General features: G+C 38.6%; 3 protein-coding genes across 3 annotated transcripts in view; all 3 read left to right on the top strand.

Moving 5' to 3' along the window:
* The first annotated feature begins 603 nt into the window (after nt 1-603).
* Nucleotides 604-11,648, top strand: LOC116219044. Its single transcript, XM_031561944.2, has 35 exons — nt 604-754; nt 938-1,096; nt 1,207-1,418; nt 1,933-2,033; nt 2,203-2,315; nt 2,512-2,688; nt 2,980-3,011; nt 3,307-3,404; nt 3,630-3,667; nt 3,796-3,817; nt 4,003-4,030; nt 4,263-4,338; nt 4,519-4,677; nt 4,809-5,020; nt 5,526-5,626; nt 5,803-5,915; nt 6,059-6,235; nt 6,527-6,558; nt 6,854-6,951; nt 7,177-7,214; nt 7,343-7,364; nt 7,494-7,521; nt 7,751-7,826; nt 8,007-8,165; nt 8,276-8,487; nt 9,002-9,102; nt 9,272-9,384; nt 9,579-9,755; nt 10,024-10,055; nt 10,353-10,450; nt 10,658-10,695; nt 10,821-10,842; nt 10,965-10,992; nt 11,226-11,301; nt 11,484-11,648. The coding sequence occupies exons 2-35, from the start codon at nt 998-1,000 to the stop codon at nt 11,646-11,648; spliced, it is 3,273 nt and encodes a 1,090-aa protein (XP_031417804.2). The 5' UTR covers nt 604-754; nt 938-997.
* A 294-nt stretch (nt 11,649-11,942) lies between these two features.
* On the top strand, nt 11,943-22,093 carry LOC122128789. Its single transcript, XM_042703579.1, has 19 exons — nt 11,943-12,143; nt 12,645-12,745; nt 12,921-13,033; nt 13,177-13,353; nt 13,602-13,633; nt 13,930-14,027; nt 14,262-14,296; nt 14,426-14,447; nt 16,858-16,889; nt 17,021-17,042; nt 17,164-17,191; nt 17,426-17,501; nt 17,616-17,774; nt 17,900-18,111; nt 18,862-18,962; nt 19,110-19,222; nt 20,392-20,568; nt 21,119-21,150; nt 21,375-22,093. Exons 1-19 carry the CDS (start codon nt 11,944-11,946, stop codon nt 21,511-21,513), a joined length of 1,869 nt encoding a protein of 622 aa, XP_042559513.1. The 5' UTR covers nt 11,943; the 3' UTR covers nt 21,514-22,093.
* LOC116219042 overlaps nt 21,718-24,222 on the top strand; it is a 14,688-nt gene continuing 12,183 nt past the window's right edge. The window contains exons 1-7 of the mRNA XM_042703425.1: nt 21,718-21,741; nt 21,902-21,923; nt 22,036-22,063; nt 22,172-22,247; nt 22,651-22,809; nt 23,022-23,233; nt 23,856-23,956. Coding sequence (XP_042559359.1) covers nt 21,718-21,741; nt 21,902-21,923; nt 22,036-22,063; nt 22,172-22,247; nt 22,651-22,809; nt 23,022-23,233; nt 23,856-23,956 — 622 coding nt within the window. The remainder of the gene's footprint in view (nt 21,742-21,901; nt 21,924-22,035; nt 22,064-22,171; nt 22,248-22,650; nt 22,810-23,021; nt 23,234-23,855; nt 23,957-24,222) is intronic.

The following is a 24,222-nucleotide window of genomic DNA, read 5'->3' as shown; positions in this document are numbered from 1 at the left end:
TCATGTCACAAGTCCAGAGATGTCAAAAAGACGCACTGACAGAATAGGGCACTCTGTAGCAGTCAGAGACAAATGCCATTATAAGAAATTATCCAGTAATTTAAAATCTGAAATGAAAATGTTCGTATTTTAATGAGAGGGAACAATGATCGAACTTCAGGAGTGTTTTCCTCTTTGGACTCGATCGCTAGGATATGTTTTTAGCCATTTCTTACTCCCATGATGGTGGAAACAGGTAGATTTAATTCATATCACATGTTTTTCGCATGAATATTGACAGTCTGAAATACAGAGTTTTCTGGTCTTTGGTCCAAAAACCAAAGTATGCAAGTATACACAAGCCTGGGGGCTTTCACAAGGTTCAATTAGAGATCTCTTACATCAGACTGAAATTGTACTTACTTAAGTAAAAACAAATCTGCTCACAACACCATGAATGGTGAGAAGGCCCTAATAACAGTTGCCCCTGTTATGAAGAGCACATTGGCATTCAATGTATTCTTTTTCAAGTTGGTTGTTATTAGCTGATTAGCTAGTTAACATTTCTAACACCCAATTTTACCATGTTTTTACCTAGGGTTAAGGTTAGCCATTTCACACACCCAATTTGACCATGTTTTCATCTAGGGTAAGCCATTTCTAACACCCAATATGACCATGTTTTCGTTGTGACAGCAATGCACTGCAGTCGTATCTGGCAGCTGGTGTTGGAGACCCCTGTGACATCAGTCTGGAGCAGTATGCCTGTGCACAGGTAAGACGAAGCTGAGTAACTTTGATGCGAGTAAACATAGCTTTCTTCACATTCATAGCATAATATGCCATAACCATGATTTCGAATAGAATGTCTTGGAGGAAAAAATGCTTTGAAAGTGAAAAGTTGTTTAATTTTTAACTCTGTCTGTGTGTCTTACTGTTTACGTGTCTGCACCCACAGCTGACAGGATTCACTGCACAACACCTGGCCCAGCTCCTGGTGTGCAAGCTGTCCAGCAACATGACTTACTCTAGGGAGACCTGGAAGCTGCTCCTCACCAAAACCTCTGCAGTTCTGGATGATGCTCTCATCATGGTCGCCCACGTGGTCTCCAACATGGTAATGGGGTCTTTTTGTGACGAATGAAACATTGTTAGAGAGTTTAACTGTTTTCATTTATTTTTTTGCAAATAAAATTGTTTCTCACTTCTCATTATCCGTTGACTCAGTCTCTGACAGTGATGGGTCCGTCTGTAACTCCTGTCCTGGATGTGCTTGGGGAGCTCCGTTTGGACTTGATCAGTGACATGCTGTGGAAAGACATCAGTTTCATCTCTGCACTGTTTGGTGACGGCCTGCGTCCATTCTTATCCTCCGCCTCAGGAAGCCTTCTGCAGTGTGTCAGCGGCAAGAACCTCACATGTCAAACCTTCCAGCACATGTATGTGAAGTATTGACACACATGATACAATATGATATGATACATTACAGTGTGGGACAGTATGGCATGATATCTCGTGAAATATTGTGATACAGTCTGATATTATGCAATTCAATATCATATGATATGATGTATGGCATGATATGATGCGATATTGTACAATACTATATTACTATACAGTGCAGTGCAGTACAATCATGCGATATGATATTATACCATACAATACGATACGATACAATGTGATATGTTCGTAAAACAATACTATACTATACGATATAATGTGATATGATAGTATATGATACGATATAATGTGATATGATAGTAAACGATACGATACGATACGATACGATACGATACGATACGATACGATACGATACGATACGATACGATACGATACGATACAATGTGATTTGATAGTAAAAGATACAATACAATGCTGTATAGTACGATATGATACAATACAGCACTATAGAATAGCAAATTATATGATTTCTTATTCATGTGCCTTTCCCAGTGTGAGTGAGTTCAGTCATCAGTTTGATCACATGAGAGAGGAGCAGGCAGAGGAGGTCCTCAAATTCTTCATCCTGCCCTTCCTGTCCAGAAACTCCTCAGGTGGGAATTAAGTCAGGGATTCCTAAAAAAGACATTCATTCATTGCTGATTTTATAGGCATACATATCTACATATATTCATATACATTATTTTGTAAATAGGACAATGTATACAATGTATGATATAAATATACTCAGGAATAATTTTTGGATGTTTTGTATTGTCACAGACTCTGGATGCATCTCCAACAACAGCATGGCATGGCTTCTCAACAACTATGGGAGATTCTCTGTCCTCGTCCCACTTAAAAGTCTATTTGATCTCAATAAGGACTTTGATCCAGTATGTGTGTTTTCTGTTATTCAATCTCTACTTTCTCAGCATGCAGATTTTGATTCTCTTCAAGTGCATACAGGCATCTAGCCATGGTCTTAATTGTAATCATTTGAAATACTTTTCTCTTTTTTTCTTTCTCCTCTCTCTCTTCTTCTCTCTCTCTCTCCTTCCCTCTCTCTCTCACTCTCTCTCTCTATGGCAGCTGGCAGTATTGGATCTTCTCAGTTCTAAGCAGACGGCTGAGTTGATGGTTCTGCCTCTCCCTCATCCCCAAGGCAAAGATGAGGTCATCAACAGAGTGCTGGATCACCTGCTGGAGTCACCAGTGGAGCGGAACCTTCCAGAAGTTCTGTATCACGTCGTCTTCCTCTCCACACAGGTAAAAGATTGTCATGACCAAAATTAGGCTAACTGACATAGCTTTGGCCATTTCTATGAACTCTGCATTATATATTTAGCTGAATGCATTCATATGATCACATCAGTGTATTAGAGTTTGATAGTGTACTCCCCAAGTTATACTGACGTATACCTGAACAGAATCACAAGCCTTGATCATACTCCTTGTATTATCTTCCCTAACGACACATCTCTCTCTCTCTCTCTCTCTCTCTCTCTCTCTCTTTCTCTCTCTCTCTGTCTCTCTCTTCCTCTCTTGTCTGTTTCATAGCTTGAACCACCTTGTGAGTTCTATCAAGCAATGTAAGTGAATTCAATATTAAAAATGTATTCGAGAAAACATGTATGTAGGCATTAAGGAAATTACTACGGTCAATGTTTTGTCAATTAGTACAAAGATTAAAGCTTTACGTTTTTTGTTCTGTAATACGATACGGTATCGTCATAATCAGAAAATCAAATGTGAATTTTGTATGTAATAGATGCATTTCCTTTTTGCTTATCTTCTGATATATTGTCACCTCACCCCAAATTATATGCGGACATTGTTTTTTTGTTTCTTTGTGTTTTTTCTTATCCTCTGATTTGTGATGTATAGAATCCCGAGGCTAAGAGAATCGTTGACGTCAGTACCAGGAGATCTGGAGCCAATCATCAGTGGAGCTGTGGCAGGACTACTCGTACTTACTCCAACAGGTCTGTGCCTAACACACAGACACACACACACACACACACACACACACACACTATTCTTACTTTTTTCCTGTCTTTGTGGGAAGATATTTCTAATGAATTGTATTATTTAATGTAGAATTAGAGGAGATTTCATAACCTTGCATTATAATAACGGTTTGATTACCCCAAAATGTTTCTTAAATTTTCATGTTTGTTCATGTTATTGTTTTTCTCTGTCTGGAGCAGATTGTGAAGTGCTGCTTCCAATAACTCCTCCAACTCAGGTGAGATTTCATTGTTGTAAAAACGTAATTGGCTTTTAGGATCAACATTTATATGAAAAACGTTCAGTCTACATTTAAAATATGTTTGTGTGTATGACCATTTGCCTGTTGTTTTATTTCATGTTTAGTGTCCTACAACACCAGTTAATGGTAAGTCTCAGGATGCTGCATCCAACACACATGAACATTCTCCAGTGTATAAGACAAATGGTACATTCTCCAGTGTATAAGACAAATGGTACATTCTCCAGTGTATAAGACAAATGGTATATTCTCCAGTATCGGAATAATCTAAGATTCCTAAATGAATCTGGTTGTTTTGTGTTTTTCTGTAGAAAGCAGAATTTGCGAAGATATCAACAGGTACGTTTAATTAATCTCACAACTCCATTCAAGATGAAGTAATGAAAACTATGGCTGACTGAATAGACAGCCTGTAAGAGTGCAGGACAGATTTCATTATAATGGAATTACACTCTGGTTCTAAATTCTCACATGCAATTTTTCCAACTTGTGACCAAGCAAACTTCTGATGTGTTCTTCCTTCAACACATTTGTCACACCCATAAACATGACCATGTGTTCATCTTGACAGCAATGCCCTGCAGTCATATCTGGCAGCTGGACTGGTCCCCTGTAACATCAGTCTGGAGCAGTATGCCTGTGCACAGGTGAGATGAGTTCTGCTATGCAAATTTGATGCATATAAACAAAACTTTGGTCTCATATTCATATGTTAGCATAGACTCAAATCAGAAGTATCTTGGAGGAAAAACTGTTTTGAAAGTGAAAAGTTGTTTGATTCTTAGCTCTGTCTGTGTGTCTTACTGTTTACGTGTCTGCACCTACAGCTGACAGGATTCACTGCACAACACCTGGCCCAGCTCCTGGTGTGCAAGCTGTCCAGCAACATGACTTACTCTAGGGAGACCTGGAAGCTGCTCCTCACCAAAACCTCTGCAGTTCTGGATGATGCTCTCATTATGGTCGCCCACGTGGTCTCCAACATGGTAATGGGGTCTTTTTGTGACGAAATTTAACATTGTTAGACAGTTAAACTGTTTTAATTTATTTTCCAACATTTTTTGAATTTCTTTGCAAATAAAATTGTTTTCTCACTTCTCATTATCCGTTGACTCAGTCTCTGACAGTGATGGGTCCGTCTGTAACTCCTGTCCTGGATGTGCTTGGGGAGCTCCGTTTGGACTTGATCAGTGACATGCTGTGGAAAGACATCAGTTTCATCTCTGCACTGTTTGGTGACGGCCTGCGGCCATTCTTATCCTCCGCCTCAGGAAGCCTTCTGCAGTGTGTCAGCGGCAAGAACCTCACATGTCAAACCTTCCAGCACATGTATGTGAAGTATTGACACACATGATACAATATGATATGATACATTACAGTATGGGACAGTATGGCATGATATCTCGTGAAATATTGTGATACAGTCTGATATTATGCAATTCAATATCATATGATATGATGTATGGCATGATATGATGTGATATTGTACAATACTATATTATTATACATTCCAGTGCAGTACAATCATACGATATGATATTATACCATACAATACGATACGATACAATGTGATATGATCGTAAACGATACTATACGATAAGATACAATGTGATATGATAGTAAACAATGCTCTTAGCTTGACTGTTCTCTCCCTTGTACGTCGCTTTGGACAAAAGCGTCTGCTAAATGACTAAATGTATTGTAAATGATACGATACGATACAATGTGATATGATAGTAAACGATATAATTCAATACTGTATGGTGCGATATGATACAATTCAGCGCTAAAGAATAGCAAATGATATGATTTCTTATTCATGTGCCTTTCCCAGTGTGAGTGAGTTCAGTCATCAGTTTGATCACATGAGAGAGGAGCAGGCAGAGGAGGTCCTCAGATTCTTCATCCTGCCCTTCCTGTCCAGAAACTCCTCAGGTGGGAATTGAGTCAGGAATTCCTAAAAAAAGAGATGAATTCATTGCTGATTTTATAGGCATACATACTGTATCTACATATATTCATATACATTATTTTGTAAATAGGACAATGTATACAATGTATGATATAAATATACCCAGGAATAATATTTGGATGTTTTTGTATTGTCACAGACTCTGGATGCATCTCCAACAACAGCATGGCATGGCTTCTTGGCAACTATGGGAGATTCTCTGTCTTCGTCCCACTCAAAAGTCTATTTGATCTCAATAAGGACTTTGATCCAGTACGTGTGTTTTCTGTTATACAATCATTACTTTCTCATTATGCAGATTTGTATTCTCTTCAAGTGCATACAGGTATCTAGCCATGGTCTTAATTGTAATCATTTGAAATACTTTTCTCTCACTCTCTCTCTCTCTCTGGCAGCTGGCAGTATTGGATCTTCTCAGTCCTAAGCAGACGGCTGAGTTGATGGTTCTGCCTCTCCCTCATCCCCAAGGCAAAGATGAGGTCATCAACAGAGTGCTGGATCACCTGCTGGAGTCACCAGTGGAGCGGAACCTTCCAGAAGTTCTGTATCACGTCGTTGTCCTCTCCAGACAGGTAAAAGACTTTCATGACCAAAATTAGGCTAACTGACATCACTTTGTCCATTTCTATGAACTCTGCATTATATATTTTGCTTAATGTATTCATATGATCACATCAGTGTATTAGAGTTTGATAGTGTACTCCCCAAGTTATACTGACGTATACCTGAACAGAATCACAAGCCTTGATCAGACTCCTTTTATTATCTTCCCTAACGACACATCTCTCTCTCTCTCTCTCTCTCTCTCTCTCTCTCTCTCTCTCTCTTTCTCTCTCTCTCTGTCTCTCTTGTCTGTTTCATAGCTTGAACCACCTTGTGAGTTCTATCAAGCAATGTAAGTGAATTCAATATTAAAAATGTATTCGAGAAAACATGTATGTAGGCATTAAGGAAATTACTACGGTCAATGTTTTGTCAATTAGTACAAAGATTAAAGCTTTACGTTTTTTGTTCTGTAATACGATACGGTATCGTCATAATCAGAATATCAAATGTGAATTTTGTATGTAATAGATGCATTTCCTTTTTGCTTATCTTCTGATATATTGTCACCTCACCCCAAATTATATGCGGACATTGTTTTTTTGTTTCTTTGTGTTTTTTCTTATCCTCTGATTTGTGATGTATAGAATCCCGAGGCTAAGAGAATCGTTGACGTCAGTACCAGGAGATCTGGAGCCAATCATCAGTGGAGCTGTGGCAGGACTACTCGTACTTACTCCAACAGGTCTGTGCCTAACACACAGACACACACACACACACACACACACACACACACTATTCTTACTTTTTTCCTGTCTTTGTGGGAAGATATTTCTAATGAATTGTATTATTTAATGTAGAATTAGAGGAGATTTCATAACCTTGCATTATAATAACGGTTTGATTACCCCAAAATGTTTCTTAAATTTTCATGTTTGTTCATGTTATTGTTTTTCTCTGTCTGGAGCAGATTGTGAAGTGCTGCTTCCAATAACTCCTCCAACTCAGGTGAGATTTCATTGTTGTAAAAACGTAATTGGCTTTTAGGATCAACATTTATATGAAAAACGTTCAGTCTACATTTAAAATATGTTTGTGTGTATGACCATTTGCCTGTTGTTTTATTTCATGTTTAGTGTCCTACAACACCAGTTAATGGTAAGTCTCAGGATGCTCCATCCAACACACATGAACATTCTCCAGTGTATAAGACAAATGGTATATTCTCCAGTATCAGAATAATCTAATTGTCCTAAATGAATCTGGTTGTTTTGTGTTTTTCTGTAGAAAGCAGAATTTGCGAAGATATCAACAGGTACGTTTAATTAATCTCACAACTCCATTCAAGATGAAGTAATGAAAACTATGGCTGACTGAATAGACAGCCTGTAAGATTGCAGGATACATGTCATTATGATTGAAATTACACTCTGGGTCTGCTCACATGCAATTTTTCCAACTGGTGATCAAGCAAACTTCTGATGTGTTCTTCATTCAACACATTTGTCACACCCATAAACATGACCATGTGTTCATCTTGACAGCAATGCCCTGCAGTCGTATCTGGCTGCTGGACTGGTCCCCTGTAACATCAGTCTGAATCAGTATGCCTGTGCACAGGTGAGATGAGTTCTGCTATGCAAATTTGATGCATTAAGACAAAACTTTGGTCTCATATTCATATGTTAGCATAGACTCAAATCAAAAGTATCTTGGAGGAAAAACAGTTTTGAAGTTGAAAAGTTGTTTGCTCTTTAACTCTGTCTGTGTGTCTTACTGTTTACGTGTCTGCACCTACAGCTGACAGGATTCACTGCACAACACCTGGCCCAGCTCCTGGTGTGCAATCTGTCCAGCAACATGACTTACTCTAGGGAGACCTGGAAGCTGCTCCTCACCAAAACCTCTGCAGTTCTGGATGATGCTCTCATCATGGTCGCCCACGTGGTCTCCAACATGGTAATGGGGTCATTTTGTGACGAATGAAACATTGTTAGACAGTTCAACTGTTTTCATTTATTTTTTTGCAAATAAAATTGTTTCTCACTTCTCATTATCCGTTGACTCAGTCTCTGACAGTGATGGGTCCGTCTGTAACTCCTGTCCTGGATGTGCTTGGGGAGCTCCGTTTGGACTTGATCAGTGACATGCTGTGGAAAGACATCAGTTTCATCTCTGCACTGTTTGGTGACGGCCTGCGTCCATTCTTATCCTCCGCCTCAGGAAGCCTTCTGCAGTGTGTCAGCGGCAAGAACCTCACATGTCAAACCTTCCAGCACATGTATGTGAAGTATTGGCACACATGATACAATATGATATGATACATTACAGTGTGGGACAGTATGGTATGATATCTCGTGAAATATTGTGATACAGTCTGATATTATGCAATTCAATATCATATGATATGATGTATGGCATGATATGATGCGATATTGTACAATACTATATTACTATACAGTGCAGTGCAGTACAATCATGCGATATGATATTATACCATACAATACGATACGATACAATGTGATATGTTCGTAAAACAATACTATACTATACGATATAATGTGATATGATAGTGTACGATACGATATAATGTGATATGATAGTAAACGATATGATACGATACGATACGATACGATACGATACGATACGATACGATACGATACGATACGATACGATACGATACGATGTGATTTGATAGTAAAAGATACAATACAATGCTGTATAGTACGATATGATACAATACAGCACTATAGAATAGCAAATTATATGATTTCTTATTCATGTGCCTTCCCCAGTGTGAGTGAGTTCAGTCATCAGTTTGATCACATGAGAGAGGAGCAGGCAGAGAAGGTCCTCAGATTCTTCATCCTGCCCTTCCTGTCCAGAAACTCCTCAGGTGGGAATTAAGTCAGGGATTCCTAAAAAAGACATTCATTCATTGCTGATTTTATAGGCATACATATCTACATATATTCATATACATTATTTTGTAAATAGGACAATGTATACAATGTATGATATAAATATACTCAGGAATAATTTTTGGATGTTTTGTATTGTCACAGACTCTGGATGCATCTCCAACAACAGCATGGCATGGCTTCTCAACAACTATGGGAGATTCTCTGTCCTCGTCCCACTTAAAAGTCTATTTGATCTCAATAAGGACTTTGATCCAGTAAGTGTGTTTTCTGTTATTCAATCTCTACTTTCTCAGCATGCAGATTTTGATTCTCTTCAAGTGCATACAGGCATCTAGCCATGGTCTTAATTGTAATCATTTGAAATACTTTTCTCTTTTTTTCTTTCTCCTCTCTCTCTTCTTCTCTCTCTCTCCTTCCCTCTCTCTCTCACTCTCTCTCTCTATGGCAGCTGGCAGTATTGGATCTTCTCAGTCCTAAGCAGACGGCTGAGTTGATGGTTCTGCCTCTCCCTCATCCCCAAGGCAAAGATGAGGTCATCAACAGAGTGCTGGATCACCTGCTGGAGTCACCAATGGAGCGGAACCTTCCAGAAGTTCTGTATCACGTCGTTGTCCTCTCCAGACAGGTAAAAGACTTTCATGACCAAAATTAGGCAAACTGACATGGCTTTGTCCATTTCTATGAACTCTGCATTATATATTTTGCTGAATGCATTCATATGATCACATCAGTGTGTTAGAGTTTGATAGTGTACTCACCAAGTTATACTGACGTACTGTATACCTGAACAGAATCACAAGCCTTGATCATACTCCTTTTATTATCTTCACTAACGACACATCTCTTTCTCTCTCTCTCTCTCTCTCTCTCTCTCTTCTTTTTCTGTTGCATAGCTTGAACCACCTTGTGAGTTCTATCAAGCAATGTAAGTGAATTCAATATTCAAAATGTATTCGAAAAAACATGCATGTAGGCATTAAGGAAATTACAATGGTGAATTGTTGTCAATTGGTACAAAGATTTAAGCTTTACGCTATTTGTTGTTTAATACGATTCGGTATCGTCATAATCAGAATATCAAATGTGAATTTCTGTATGTAATAGATGCATTTCCTTTATCATTATCTTCTGATATATTGTCACCTCACCCCAAATTATATGCTGACATTGTTTGTTTTGGTTTCTTTGTGTTTTTTCTTGTCCTCTGATTTGTGATGTATAGAATCCCGAGGCTGAGGGAATCGTTGACGTCAGTATCAGGAGATCTGGAGATAATCATCCGAGGAGGCGTGGAACGACTACTCCAACTTACTCCAATAGGTCTGTCCTAACACACACACACACTTTTCTTTCTTTCTTTCTTTTTTTCTGTCTTTGTGGGAAGACATTTCTAATGCATTGTATTATTTAATGTAGAATTAGAGGAGATTTCATAATCTTGCATGAGAATAACGGTTTGATTTCCTCAAAATATTTCTTAAATGTTCATGTTTGTTCATGTTATTGTTTTTTCTCTGTCTGGAGCAGATTGTTTAGTGCCGCTTCCAGTAACTCTTCCAACTCAGGTGAGATTTCATTGTTGTAAAAATGTAATGAGCTTTGAAGATAAACATTCATATGTAAAACGTTTAGTGTGCAGTTAATATATTTTGTGTATGACCATTGTCCTGTTGTTTTATTTCATTTTTAGTGTCTTACAACACCAGTTAATGGTAAGTCTCTGGTACAAAGGGATGATGAATCCGACACACATGAACATTCTCCAGTGTTTTTTCCAGTATCAGAATAATCTAATTTTCCTAAATTAATCTGGTCGTTTTGTGTTTTTCTGTAGAAAGCAGAATTTGCGAAGATATCAACAGGTAAGTTTAAATAATCTCACAACTCCAATCAAGATGAAGTAATGAAAACTATGGCTGACTGAATAGACAGCCTGTAAGAGTGTAGGACACATGTCATTATGATTGAATTTACACTCTTGTTCTAAATTCTCACATGCAATTTTTCCAACTGGTGATCAAGCAAACTTCTGATGTGTTCTTCATTCAACACCTTTGTCACACCCATAAATATGACCATGTGTTCATCTTGACAGCAATGCCCTGCAGTCGTATCTGGCTGCTGGACTGGTCCCCTGTAACATCAGTCTGGAGCAGTATGCCTGTGCACAGGTGAGATGAGTTCTGCTATGCAAATTTGATGCATAAAGACAAAACTTTGGTCTCATATTCATGTGTTTGCATAGACTCAAATCAGAAGTATCTTGGAGGAAAAACTGTTTTGAAGTTGAAAAGTTGTTTGATTTTTAACTCTGTCTGTGTGTGTCTTACTGTTTACGTGTCTGCACCCACAGCTGACAGGATTCACTGCACAACACCTGGCCCAGCTCCTGGTGTGCAAGCTGTCCAGCAACATGACTTACTCTAGGGAGACCTGGAAGCTGCTCCTCACCAAAACCTCTGCAGTTCTGGATGATGCTCTCATCATGGTCGCCCACGTGGTCTCAAACAAGGTATGAATATCTTACACTTCCTCTAAGGGCAGCCCAATGCCAACACTGCAATCAGCAGACATAGCGCCCCAATTTCATTGATGGGCAATGAGCAAAGCGAAGAACAAAGTGAACTCATGAACTAAATCGATCGTGTGGCGTGTGGGAAAATTGAGCTGATTAATGGGGTGATTTTGTGACGAAATAAACATTGTTAGACAGTTCAACTGTTTTCATTTATTTTCCAACATATTTTGAATTTTTTTGCAAATAATAACTGTTTCTTGCTTCTCATTATCCCTCCTAACAGTCTCTGACAGTGATGGGTCCGTCTGTAACTCCTGTCCTGGATGTGCTTGGGGAGCTCCGTTTGGACTTGATCAGTGACATGCTGTGGAAAGACATCAGTTTCATCTCCTCACTGTTTGGTGACGGCCTGCGGCCATTCTTATCCTCCGCCTCAGGAAGCCTTCTGCAGTGTGTCAGCGGCAAGAACCTCACATGTCAAACCTTCCAGCACATGTATGTGAAGTATTGGCACACATGATACAATATGATATGATACATTACAGTGTGGGGCAGTATGGCATGATATCTCGTGAAATATTGTGATACAGTCTGATATTATGCAATTCAATATCATATAATATGATGTATGGCATGATATGATGCGATATTGTAAAAATACTATATTATTATACATTCCAGTGCAGTACAATCATACGATATGATATTATACCATACAATACGATACGATACAATGTGATATGATCGTAAACGATACTATACGATAAGATACAATGTGATATGATAGTAAACGATGCTCTTAGCTTGACTGTTCTCTCCCTTGTACGTCGCTTTGGACAAAAGCGTCTGCTAAATGACTAAATGTATTGTAAATGATACGATACGATACAATGTGATATGATAGTAAACGATATAATTCAATACTGTATGGTGCGATATGATACAATTCAGCGCTAAAGAATAGCAAATGATTTCTTATTCATGTGCCTTTCCCAGTGTGAGTGAGTTCAGTCATCAGTTTGATCACATGAGAGAGGAGCAGGCAGAGGAAGTCCTCAAATTCTTCATCCTGCCCTTCCTGTCCAGAAACTCCTCAGGTGGGAATTAAGTCAGGAATTCCTAAAAAAGAGATGAATTCATTGCTGATTTTATAGGCATACATACTGTATCTACATATATTCATATACATTATTTTGTAAATAGGACAATGTATACAATGTATGATATAAATATACCCAGGAATAATATTTGGATGTTTTTGTATTGTCACAGACTCTGGATGCATCTCCAACAACAGCATGGCATGGCTTCTCAACAACTATGGGAGATTCTCTGTCCTCGTCCCACTCAAAAGTCTATTTGATCTCAATAAGGACTTTGATCCAGTACGTGTGTTTTCTGTTATACAATCATTACTTTCTCATTATGCAGATTTGTATTCTCTTCAAGTGCATACAGGTATCTAGCCATGGTCTTAATTGTAATAATTTGAAATACTTTTCTCTCTCTTCTTCTCTCTCTCTGGCAGCTGGCAGTATTGGATCTTCTCAGTCCTAAGCAGACGGCTGAGTTGATGGTTCTGCCTCTCCCTCATCCCCAAGGCAAAGATGAGGTCATCAACAGAGTGCTGGATCACCTGCTGGAGTCACCAGTGGAGCGGAACCTTCCAGAAGTTCTGTATCACGTCGTCTTACTCTCCACACAGGTAAAAGACTTTCATGACCAAAATTAGGCTAACTGACATCGCTTTGGCCCTTTCTATGAAATCTGCATTAAATGTTTAGCTGAATGCATTCATATCATCACATCAGTGTGTTAGAGTTTTATAGTGTATTCACCACGTTATAATGGCGTATACGTGAACAGAATCACAAGCCTTGATCAGACTCCTTTTATTATCTTCACTAACGACATCTCTCTCTCTCTCTCTTTTTTTCTTTGTCTGTTTCATAGCTTGAACTACCTTGTGAGTTCTATCAAGCAATGTAAGTGAATTCAATATTCAAAATGTATTTAAAAAAACATGCATGTAGCCATTAAGGAAATTACTACGGTCAATGTTTTGTCAATTAGTACAAAGATTTAAGCTTTACATTTTTTGTTGTTTAATACGATTCGGTATCGTCATGATCAGAATATCAAATGTGAATTTTTTTTATGTAATAGATGCATTTCCTTTATCATTATCTTCTGATATATTGTCAACTCACCCCAAATTATATGCGGACATTGTTTTTTTTGTTTCTTTGTGTTTTCTTATCCTCTGATTTGTGATGTATAGAATCCCGAGGCTGAGGGGATCGTTGACGTCAGTACCAGGAGATCTGGAGCCAATCATCAGTGGAGTTGTGGAACAACTACTCCAACTTACTCCAATAGGTCTGTCCTAATACACACACACACACACACACACACACACACACACACACACTTTTCTTTCTCTCCTTCTTTTTTTCTGTCTTTGTGGGAAGACTTTCTAATGAATTGTATTATTTAATGTAGAATTAGAGGATGTTTCATAATCTTGCATAAGAATAGCGTATTGATTTTCTTCAAAATGTTTCTTAAATGTTTATGTTTGTTCGTATTATTGTTTTTCTCTGTCTGGAGCAGATTGTGAAGTGCCTCCAATACCTCCTCCAACTCAGGTGAGATTTCATTGTTGTAAGAACGTAATTGGCTTTTAAGATCAACATTTATATGTAAAACGTTTAGTGTACATTTAAAATATGTGTGTGTGTGTGTGACCCTTTGCCTGTTTTTTTTTTCATGTTTAGTGTCCTACATCACCAGGTAATGGTAAGTTTCTGGATGATAAATCCAACACACATGAACATTCTCCAGTGTATAAAACAAACGGTAACATCTCCTTCTTTGGAAGAAATGCTTTGGCACGTCCGTTCAGTCAATTCAGTCTTACCCCCAAAAAACTATTATAATACTACTAATACTACTATTATAAGTCATGGTGTTCCAAATCGTTAAACCAGTTAGCAATATTTGTCAAGCTTACATTTCATCCGTTTCAGTGAAAAGGTGTTTTTGTTTACGTGTGATGATAAGATTTGATTCTGTTATTTTTTATCTGTGATTCAAACCTTCGTTGTTTGCTTGGGATGATAAGGCGTGATTCAATCTGTCCAAAGGCAGAAGGTTCTTCTCATATGTGTCATGCAAGATGGTTTTCCCATTGTGTCACAGGTTTTTATTACGGGTACGGTTCTGTCTCTTTCAACCACTTGAGACCTTGTTTTGAAATTGGTGTTGGTGACACGAATAGCATTCAACTTGCTACGAAATGGTATTCACTTACTTTGAAAAAATAATGAGTCTGGTGTGGTGATCAATCAGCGTATGAAAGAGTGACTGTAAAATGGCAGTTTGTGAATATTTGTCAAGCTTATATTTCATCCGTTTCAGAGAAAAGTTTTTTTTGTCCCCCGTTACGGGTCACTTGAACCTTGTTTGTTTACGTGCGATGGTAAGGTTTGATTCAATTCACAGGTTGTCATTGTGGATACACCCCAATCCGTTATTTTCTTTATTTAAATGTAATTTTTTATTTGTCATTCAAACCTTGGTTGTTTGCTTGGGATGATGAAGCGTGATTCAAACTGTCCAAAGGCAGAAGGTTCTTCTCATATGTGTCATGCAAGATGGTTTTCCCATTGTGTCACAGGTTTTCATCACGGGTACGGTTCAGTCTCTTTCAACCACTTGAGACCTTGTTTTGAAATTGGTGTTGGTGACACGAATAGCATTCAATTCTCTACAATATGGTATCAATAAGTGATCAATAAGTATCAGTGACAGAGGGGGAGAGCGAGAGCAAAGTTCTAATTCTGAACACACGTCCAGGGTATATGTTTATACTAATAAAATGTTTCGGTGTCTTGGCTCCCAACAGTGACACAGTGTTTTGTCACTCTGGTGGTACGTTTTACAGGAATTCGGCCGTTGTCAAACCTTTGTTTTGAAATTGGTGTCGGTGACATGAACAGCATTCAATTCTCTAACCAAATTTACAGGAGTTACGGGATTTGGCAGGTAATCCAAGTGTTTTGAGAAATGCGCGCACCTTTTTTTTGGTAAATTCTTAGATTGTTTCAGGAAATGTGCCAGGCATTACAGCTGGTCATTGAACCGTGACTGTGAGAAACGGACAGGAAAAAATTGAAAGGTAACTGAGGAAAGATGGGGGTTAAGGGCAACCCCAACAAGAGCAGCAGCACTTAATGAGAGAGTGACAAAGAGAGAGAGAAAGAGTGTGTGTCTGTGTGTTTGTGTGTGTGAGAGAAAGGGAGAGAGAGAAAGAGTGTGTGTGTTTGTGAGAGAGAAAGAGTGTGTGTGTTTGTAAGAGAGTGTGTGTGTGTGTGTGTGTGTGTGTGAGAGAGAGAGAAAGAGAGAGAGAGTGTGTGTGTGTGTGTGTGTGAGAGAGCGAGAGAGTGTGCGTGAGTGAGAGAGTATGTGTGTGTGACGATGTGCCGTCACTCCAGATGAGTATGTGCTCTGACTGCCATGCCATCGAGCCTGGCTCTTTGGTGTTGCGGTCAGAATGCATGTTTGACACCCTGTAGACCCCTGTGTGAGGGACCCCATAGATGAGTGAAGCTCTTGTGTGTGGGGCGCTCTGGATGGGAGAAGTATGGTTGGTGGATGCGCAAGGAATGCCTGTGTGCGTGAAGTGCAATGGCGCGCCTCCCGAAGGTGAGGGCAGTCTGACGATGTGATCGTCACTACAGATGAGTAAGTGCTCTGACTGCCATGCCATCGAGCCTGGCGCTTTGGCGTTGCGGTCAGAATGCATGCTTGGCACCCTGTAGACCCGGGTTCAAGTCCGGGTGGGCTGACTACGCTCTCCCTTCGCTACAGTGTGTGTGTGAGAGAGAGAGTGTGTGTGTGAGAGAGAGAGTGTGTGTGTGTGTGTGAGAGAGAGAGAGTGCGTGTGTGTGATAGAGCTAGTGTGTGAGAGAGAGAGAGAGTGTGTGTGTGTGTGTGTTTGAGAGAGAGAGAGAGAGAGTGTGTGTGTGTGAGAGAGAGTGTGTGTGTGTGTGTGTGTGTTTGAGAGAGAGAGAGAGAGAGTGTGTGTGAGAGAGAGTGTGTGTGATGGGGTGGGGGGCTTCAGGTACAGTAATGTCACTGCCCTCACTCACACACATTTCAACCCGTTCACGATATTCATTCTTCTTCTTTTTTTCTTTCCTGCCAGGGACAGATTGTCCAGTGCCTCCGTCAGCTCAGGTGAGGTGGTACATTTAAATGAGCCTGGAAGAATAACATTCATACACACAAGTCAGGTCTATATTTGACTTTAACCTTTGACCTTTGTGTACGTGATTCTGACTTTTCGTGTTGTTTTATCTCATGTGTAGTGTCCTACAACACCAGTCAATGGTAAGTGTAACCAAACCAGTTGATAGGGTCAATCGATCCAACGAACTGGAGCATTGAAATGTTTTCTCCAGTGTCATACTATTTTTCCTTTTCTTAATCTTTCTCTTTTTTTTCCCCATAGAAAGCCGAATCTGTGATGGTGGAAACAGGTAGATTTAAGTCATATCACAAGTCAAGTCAAATTGAAATAAAAAAAATAGGGCGGACAGAATCGAAATGTAGGAGTTCTGAAATGCAGGACATGTGTCGTAACGATGAGAAATCGTACCGTAGTTCTAAATTCTAAAATGCTGTTTGGATGAAAGGGGGAGCATGGTGCCAACCTCAGATAAGTCTTTCAGTCTTAAACCCATAAATATGACAATATATTTTCATCTTGACAGCAATGCCCTGCAGTCATATCTGGCTGCTGGACTGGTCCCCTGTAACATCAGTCTGGAGCAGTATGCCTGTGCACAGGTGAGATGAGTTCTGCTATGCAAATTTGAAGTTTCTTGCTGCTTTGAAAGTGAAAAGTTGTTTGATTCTTAGCTCTGTCTGTGTGGCTTACTGTTTACGTGTCTCCACCCACAGCTGACAGGATTCACTGCACACAATCTCACCCAACTCCTGGTGTGCAAGCTGTCCAGCAACATGACTTACTCTAGGGAGACCTGGAAGCTGCTCCTCACCAAAACCTCTGCTGTTCTGGATGAAGCTCTCATCATGGTCTCCCACGTGGTCTCCAACATGGTAATGGGGTCATTTGTGACCAAATTCGTTTTTTACTTTCAGGGTTTATTTTGATTTCAGCCAAAAGTTTTTAACTGTTAATTTTTTTAAATTAAAAATCATCCTTTTGTATCCACTCTTGACAGTCTCTGACAGTGATGGGTCCGTCTGTAACTCCTGTCCTGGATGTGCTTGGGGAGCTCCGTTTGGACTTGATCAGTGACATGCTGTGGAAAGACATCAGTTTCATCTCTGCACTGTTTGGTGACGGCCTGCGTCCATTCTTATCCTCCGCCTCAGGAAGCCTTCTGCAGTGTGTCAGCGGCAAGAACCTCACATGTCAAACCTTCCAGCACATGTATGTGAAGTATTGACACACATGATACAATATGATATGATACATTACAGTGTGGGACAGTATGGCATGATATCTCGTGATACATCTGGGATACAGTCTGATATTATGCACTTCAATATCATATGATATTATGTATGGCATGATATGATATTGTACAATACAATATTATACATTCCAATGCAGTACTCTCATACGTTACAAAATGATATTGCATTTACATTTACATTTAGCAGACGCTTTTATCCAAAGCTACGAGCAATAGAGACCTAGTGTAACAATAAATAACTACTTTACATTAGGAATAAAAAGTGCACGAATGTAACTACTGTAAGATTATACCATACAATACGATACGATGCAATACGATAATGTATAATCTGCCGGTCAGTATAGAAAACTGTAATACAGTAGAATGTTTGATAATACATCAAGCTACCTTGTGCTATCTCTATGAGATGTGATATGATATGATATGTGATATTATATGATACGCTACGTACGATGCAATAAGAATACGATATCGTATGATTATAATAACATACATCACAATGTGTTCCAATAAGTATTATATATGATAACATAAAAGGTAAAGGTAAAGATCAGGTATTTAGAAAATGGTTTTGTCCAAAGCTACTAACATGGTGTGATGAATGTCATTTATATGTTATGTTATATATGTGATCTATCCGTATGCACAAATATGATTTAATGTTATTCTCTCATTAATTTAATAATTTGTGCCTTCCCCAGTGTGAGTGAGTTCAGTCATCAGTTTGATCACATGAGAGAGGAGCAGGCAGAGAAGGTCCTCAGATTCTTCATCCTGCCCTTCCTGTCCAGAAACTCCTCAGGTGGGAATTAAGCCAAGTTACTTTCATTTGAAATACTCCTGCCGACTTGATTCTGTCCGTATGGTGTTGTGTTTTTATGGTATATGGTATTGATCAGTTGTAGAACTCTTGAATTGAATTGTATTTGAATGTTTTGTGTTTTTCTAGATCCGGAATGTATCTCTAACAACAGCGTTGAATGGCTCCTCAACAACTATGGGCGATTCTCTGTCCTCGTCCCACTTAGAAGTCTACTTGACCAGAATAAGCACTTCAATCCAGTATGTGGTGTTTTCTTTTCCCAACCAATCACTAACCATTTTAGTGGCTCCTTGTTATTGCTAACCAATCACTGACCAGTTTAGTGGTGTATTTTAATCTCATAAACACTACTTGCTTATTATTCTAAGCAGGACTGGATTTTTCCTAATTTCACCTAATCAGGATCTTGATCAATGAGACCAATGACTAATTCTAATATGTTAGATACTATTCTAATGTTAAATACTTCACAAATATAAATAAAATGATCCAAATATTTAATCACATGCATGAAATAGACTAAGAGAGTCCATGTATATTGGAAGAAATTGTGTTTTTTATTTGTGATTTAGCTCCTTTGACTGAAAACCCTCTTAAAATCCAGTAACGAATTCTCAAATTGGAATTTAGCAAATTATGATGCCATCGACTAAAACAAAAGAGTGATCGTTTCGTGAAACAACTGTCAGTTGAAGGTGTTGCGACAGACAGAACACATTGGCAGCTCTGCACTCGTGTGGCATACTGTATGTATGCAATGCATATAATTGCAGGCTAATGGAAGATAAACATATTCATTATACTGCATTAAGTGTCAGTTCTTTCATTTGATTCTAATACCAACAAACCCATTAGCTAGCTAGCTATTAAGTATAGACTAACTTCCTATCCCTCTGTAGCAGCGGGTTTTAAAGTACAATTACCGCAAAGCACAAACGTGGGTGGAAATAACGAAAAACACACAAACAGACATGGAGAAATCAACATAGTTAAAAATCACCGAACTCACTAACCACATCTCCAGCTCATGTGTTCAAGGCTCAAAAATCTGCTCTGCTGTACTACACGAATAACTCATAATATTAGGAGAATGTTGTGTGACGTCGTAGAACTGATACCATTGGCTCACAGTAATGCATGTGACTACAAAGTATACACTTGAATTTGGTCTCAAAATGACCGGAATAGGCATGTTTATATATGCACTATGAAGGTTTCTAAGCTCTAAAACCTTTACTTTTAAATATATAAATATACATATATTATTTTTATGTATAAAGACATCAACATTTTCCCATCCCTCTCCTCTGTTTCTACACATATTTTTTGCAAAAAGGTTTTAGCTAAAGAGCACATTTTTATCGTGCGCACATTATAACGCTCTCCGCTCTATCCCCTGTTTCTCTAGCTGGCTGCCCTGGACGTCCTCTCTGCCCAGCAGAAGGCTGAGCTGGTCCTCCTGCCGCTCCCTGGCCTCCCTCCTAAAGGGGAGGTCATCAGGGTCGTCTTCGCCCACCTCCTGGAGTCTCCTGTGGGGCGTCAGATGTCCGAGGTCCTTCGTCATCTCGATAGGATCTCTGCACAGGTAAAAACACACCATGCTCAATTCGATTTATAATATTAATTTATTAATCATTTGATATTAAAATAGTTAATACAAATATTATTTTCATTCATTATTTTAATATTAACTTAAGTTAAAGCAACATTATGCAAGGTATGTTTTTATAGGCAACTACTTTTGGTAATTTCGTCAAATATTTTTTGATGGTATTTAGTCAAGAACAGACAAACATACTTCTCCCACTAGCCATCAAGCATATGCATTGTAGTTATGTGCTCCGGGACGGAACTCCCCGCGAAAATGATAGAAAAGCCTTCAGAGAATGACATTATATTGCCAAAAGATTCCAATTAGCTTGTTAGCAAGCTTTCATCAGTGTCAGCTGGGCTGTTGGTTGTGTTTTCAAGGTTTTTGCATGCTTTTTGGGTAGTTAGCTCGCTAGTTTTAGACCAAAACTCCATAATGCTGCTTTAAGACAACTTTTCATATCATTTTTAAACCACACAATTCAGATTGTCTCAACATGGGATATTTTTTTGTACAAAAACTACTTTTCCTATTTCCTTCACAGAATGAGATACCATGTGACATACTCCAGCCAGTGTAAGTAGATTTCACATAATATTAAATGTCTACAAAGTAACAGAAACATTACCACTGATACCGCTTGATATTCAAACGTGTGTTTTAAGAAGTGGGTTTTTTTTGTATCTTCTTGTATTTTTGTATGTTTACACTGATAACGTTTACTGCTATCAATAATAATTGTTTAACATTTACTGCTATCAATAAAAAACTATGGTAACGGTGCACCGTTCTCCCCTCAGATCGGAAAACCTGTACCTGGCTCTGTCCTATGTTCCTCCTGCACTAGAACCCATTATTTACGCAACCGCAGATCAGTTGAGATGGAACGCACCACAAGGTTATTTTTTAACGTATAATACTATATATTGTTGTGCTTGAATTGTTCAACTGTGGATCTGTCTATCTATCGTACCATCTAGCTTCATAATGAATCCATATTAGTTATAATTCTTTTTTTTATACTTGACATACTTTTGTTCTTTGTATTTGTGTTGTCTGTCTATCTCTGTACTATACATATTTCCATAAAACGTATAACAACACAAGATAAAAACATATAACAATTTCCACTATACTAACTTGATGATTAAGAGAATTTCATTTTGTGTAAAACATTTTTATTTGTCTATTTTTTTTTCAATCTAGGTTGCAAGCTTCCTCTACCACCTTCAGTAAGTCTAATATATAAATCAATATTGTCTCATATTGTTTAATTAAAGGGAAAAAGTTCATGAGTATGATTATATACCTTTCTTTTCCACTCTAGTGTCCTTTCACAAAGATCAATGGTAAGTTTGCTGTCAAATAGTGGCTAAGTTTATGTCATCGCATATGATCTTTTTTCCTTCATACTACCTAATCTTGATAATGTATCATCATCATTTCTCATATTCTCTGCAGAGAGTGACATCTGTAATGGAATCAACAGGTATGCACATTCACGTTTACTGTCTTGATCCTTTCATGATATATCACTTTAACTGGCTTGTGCCCATTGCCTCACCACATGCTCTTAAACATGTTTGTGGATTCACAGCTCTGATCTGCAGCATCACTTGGATGTCGGACATGTTCCCTGTTACTACAGCGTATCGGAATATGCATGTGCACAGGTGAGCTGCCATTTTAACCCATTTTAACTCAGTCAACTCAATTCACTTGTACTTATATAGCATTTATATATTTATTATATTTTTCAAAGGAAATGGCCCAAGTGCATTATAGTAAAATTGACGATACAAATATACATGATTAAAAGGTGTAACAGTTTAAAAACAAGACTAAAAGAAGGGATCAATAGAATTACAATAGCGAAAACAATATAAATAAAGAATACAATAATAATTAATAAAATAATAAAATAAACAAATAAACAAGATTCAAGTGTGTGTTATCAGTTGCTTCCTGCGTTGTTTGACATAGCAGAACACTATATACTGTACTTTAAACACAGAATGCTACTAAAACATGTCCATTCTAAACTATGTGTTTATGTTTATGTGTCTGCACCCACAGCTCTCAGGATTCAGTGCACACAATCTCACCCAGCTCCTGGTGTGCAAGCTGTCCAGCAACATGACTTACTCTAGGGAGACCTGGAAACTGCTCCTCACCAAAACCTCTGCAGTTCTGGATGAAGCTCTCATCATGTTCTCCCACATGGTCTCCAACATGGTATCAGTGCTTAATATCAGTTTTCTATACGTCTAATCCATGAGCTATGTTTTTACCTGTTGAAGATTTCAACAAACAAATAAATAACAACACAACCAAACAACAACAATAATAATAATAATACTACATAGACCTTTTCTTCTTGGTAACTGTCCTAGCTTCTTTCTTGTTTTATTTTTTTGCTAAATTACCTCTCCTGCTGTCTCCTCCAGTCTCTCCCCATCTTCAGACCCTCCGTATCTCTCGTCTTGGATGTCCTTGGTGAGATTCGGCTGGACAGGCTCGATCCCGAGTCCTGGAGCGACATCGACTTCATTTCCATGGTGTTTGGTGACAGCCTGCGGCCGTTCTTGCCCTCCGCCTCTGGCAGTCTCCTGCACTGTGTCAGCAGCAAGAACCTCACATGCAGGACGTATCAACACATGTAGGTTACCATACCTCTGTGGTTCTCTTTTGGCACGGCCTCATGAGCTAAAACCATGGAAAAAATTGTCAGTGTATGTAATTCAACAACTACATTGTTGAGCTGTTTTGAAAATACCATTAACACTAACTAACAAACTAACACGATCACTAACACTAACTAACAAACTAACTATCACTATCGCTAACAATAACTTACTAACACAATCACTAACCCTAACTAATTACCACGATCACCAACGCTAACTAACATACTGATACGATCACTAACTAACAAACCAACACTAACTAGCCAACACAATCACCAACACTAACATAATCACTATCACGATCACCAACACTAACTAACCAACACAATCACCGACACTAACATGATTACTATCACCATCACCAACACTAACATGATCACTATCACCATCACCAACACTAACTAACTAACTAACATGATCACTAACACTAACAAACTAACACTAACACTAACACTAACTAACTAAAACAATCACAAAGCGTATGCTGTGCTTGACATGACATGGGAGCAGATTTCTTTTTGTATTTGTTTGTTTTGCTTCTTCATTTGTTTATGGGCTGTGCATGTCTTTGTTATTCATTTTTTCATATCTCAGAGTACAAGAGTTCAGCCTCCAGTTTGACCATATGGATGATATGCAGAGGGGCACTGTGCTCCGATTCTTCATCTTCCCCTTCCTGAACAAAACACAGTCAGGTACGAAATGACATGCATATCTTAATGGTGTTAATTATCGGACGGCGTGTGTTATCGACAAACGTTTGCGTTGTCATGTTAATCCATTATTAGACTGAGCATATCGATTGTTAATCCATTATTAAACTTAGCATTTTGATTGTTTAACAGAATGGCCGATGTTTGACACTGTTCGATAACTGACATAGCTACGCTATGGTTTTGTTTCGGATTTTATTTTCTAGAAGTGCTATTATCGTTGACTGTAATCAAGAGCTTGTATTGTT

This window comes from Clupea harengus, chromosome 24 (assembly GCF_900700415.2).
Source record: "Clupea harengus chromosome 24, Ch_v2.0.2, whole genome shotgun sequence".
NCBI classification, from domain to species: Eukaryota; Metazoa; Chordata; class Actinopteri; order Clupeiformes; family Clupeidae; genus Clupea; species Clupea harengus.
The sequence above is the reverse complement of the archived record's forward strand: the minus strand, read 5'-3'. Positions and strand labels throughout refer to the sequence as shown.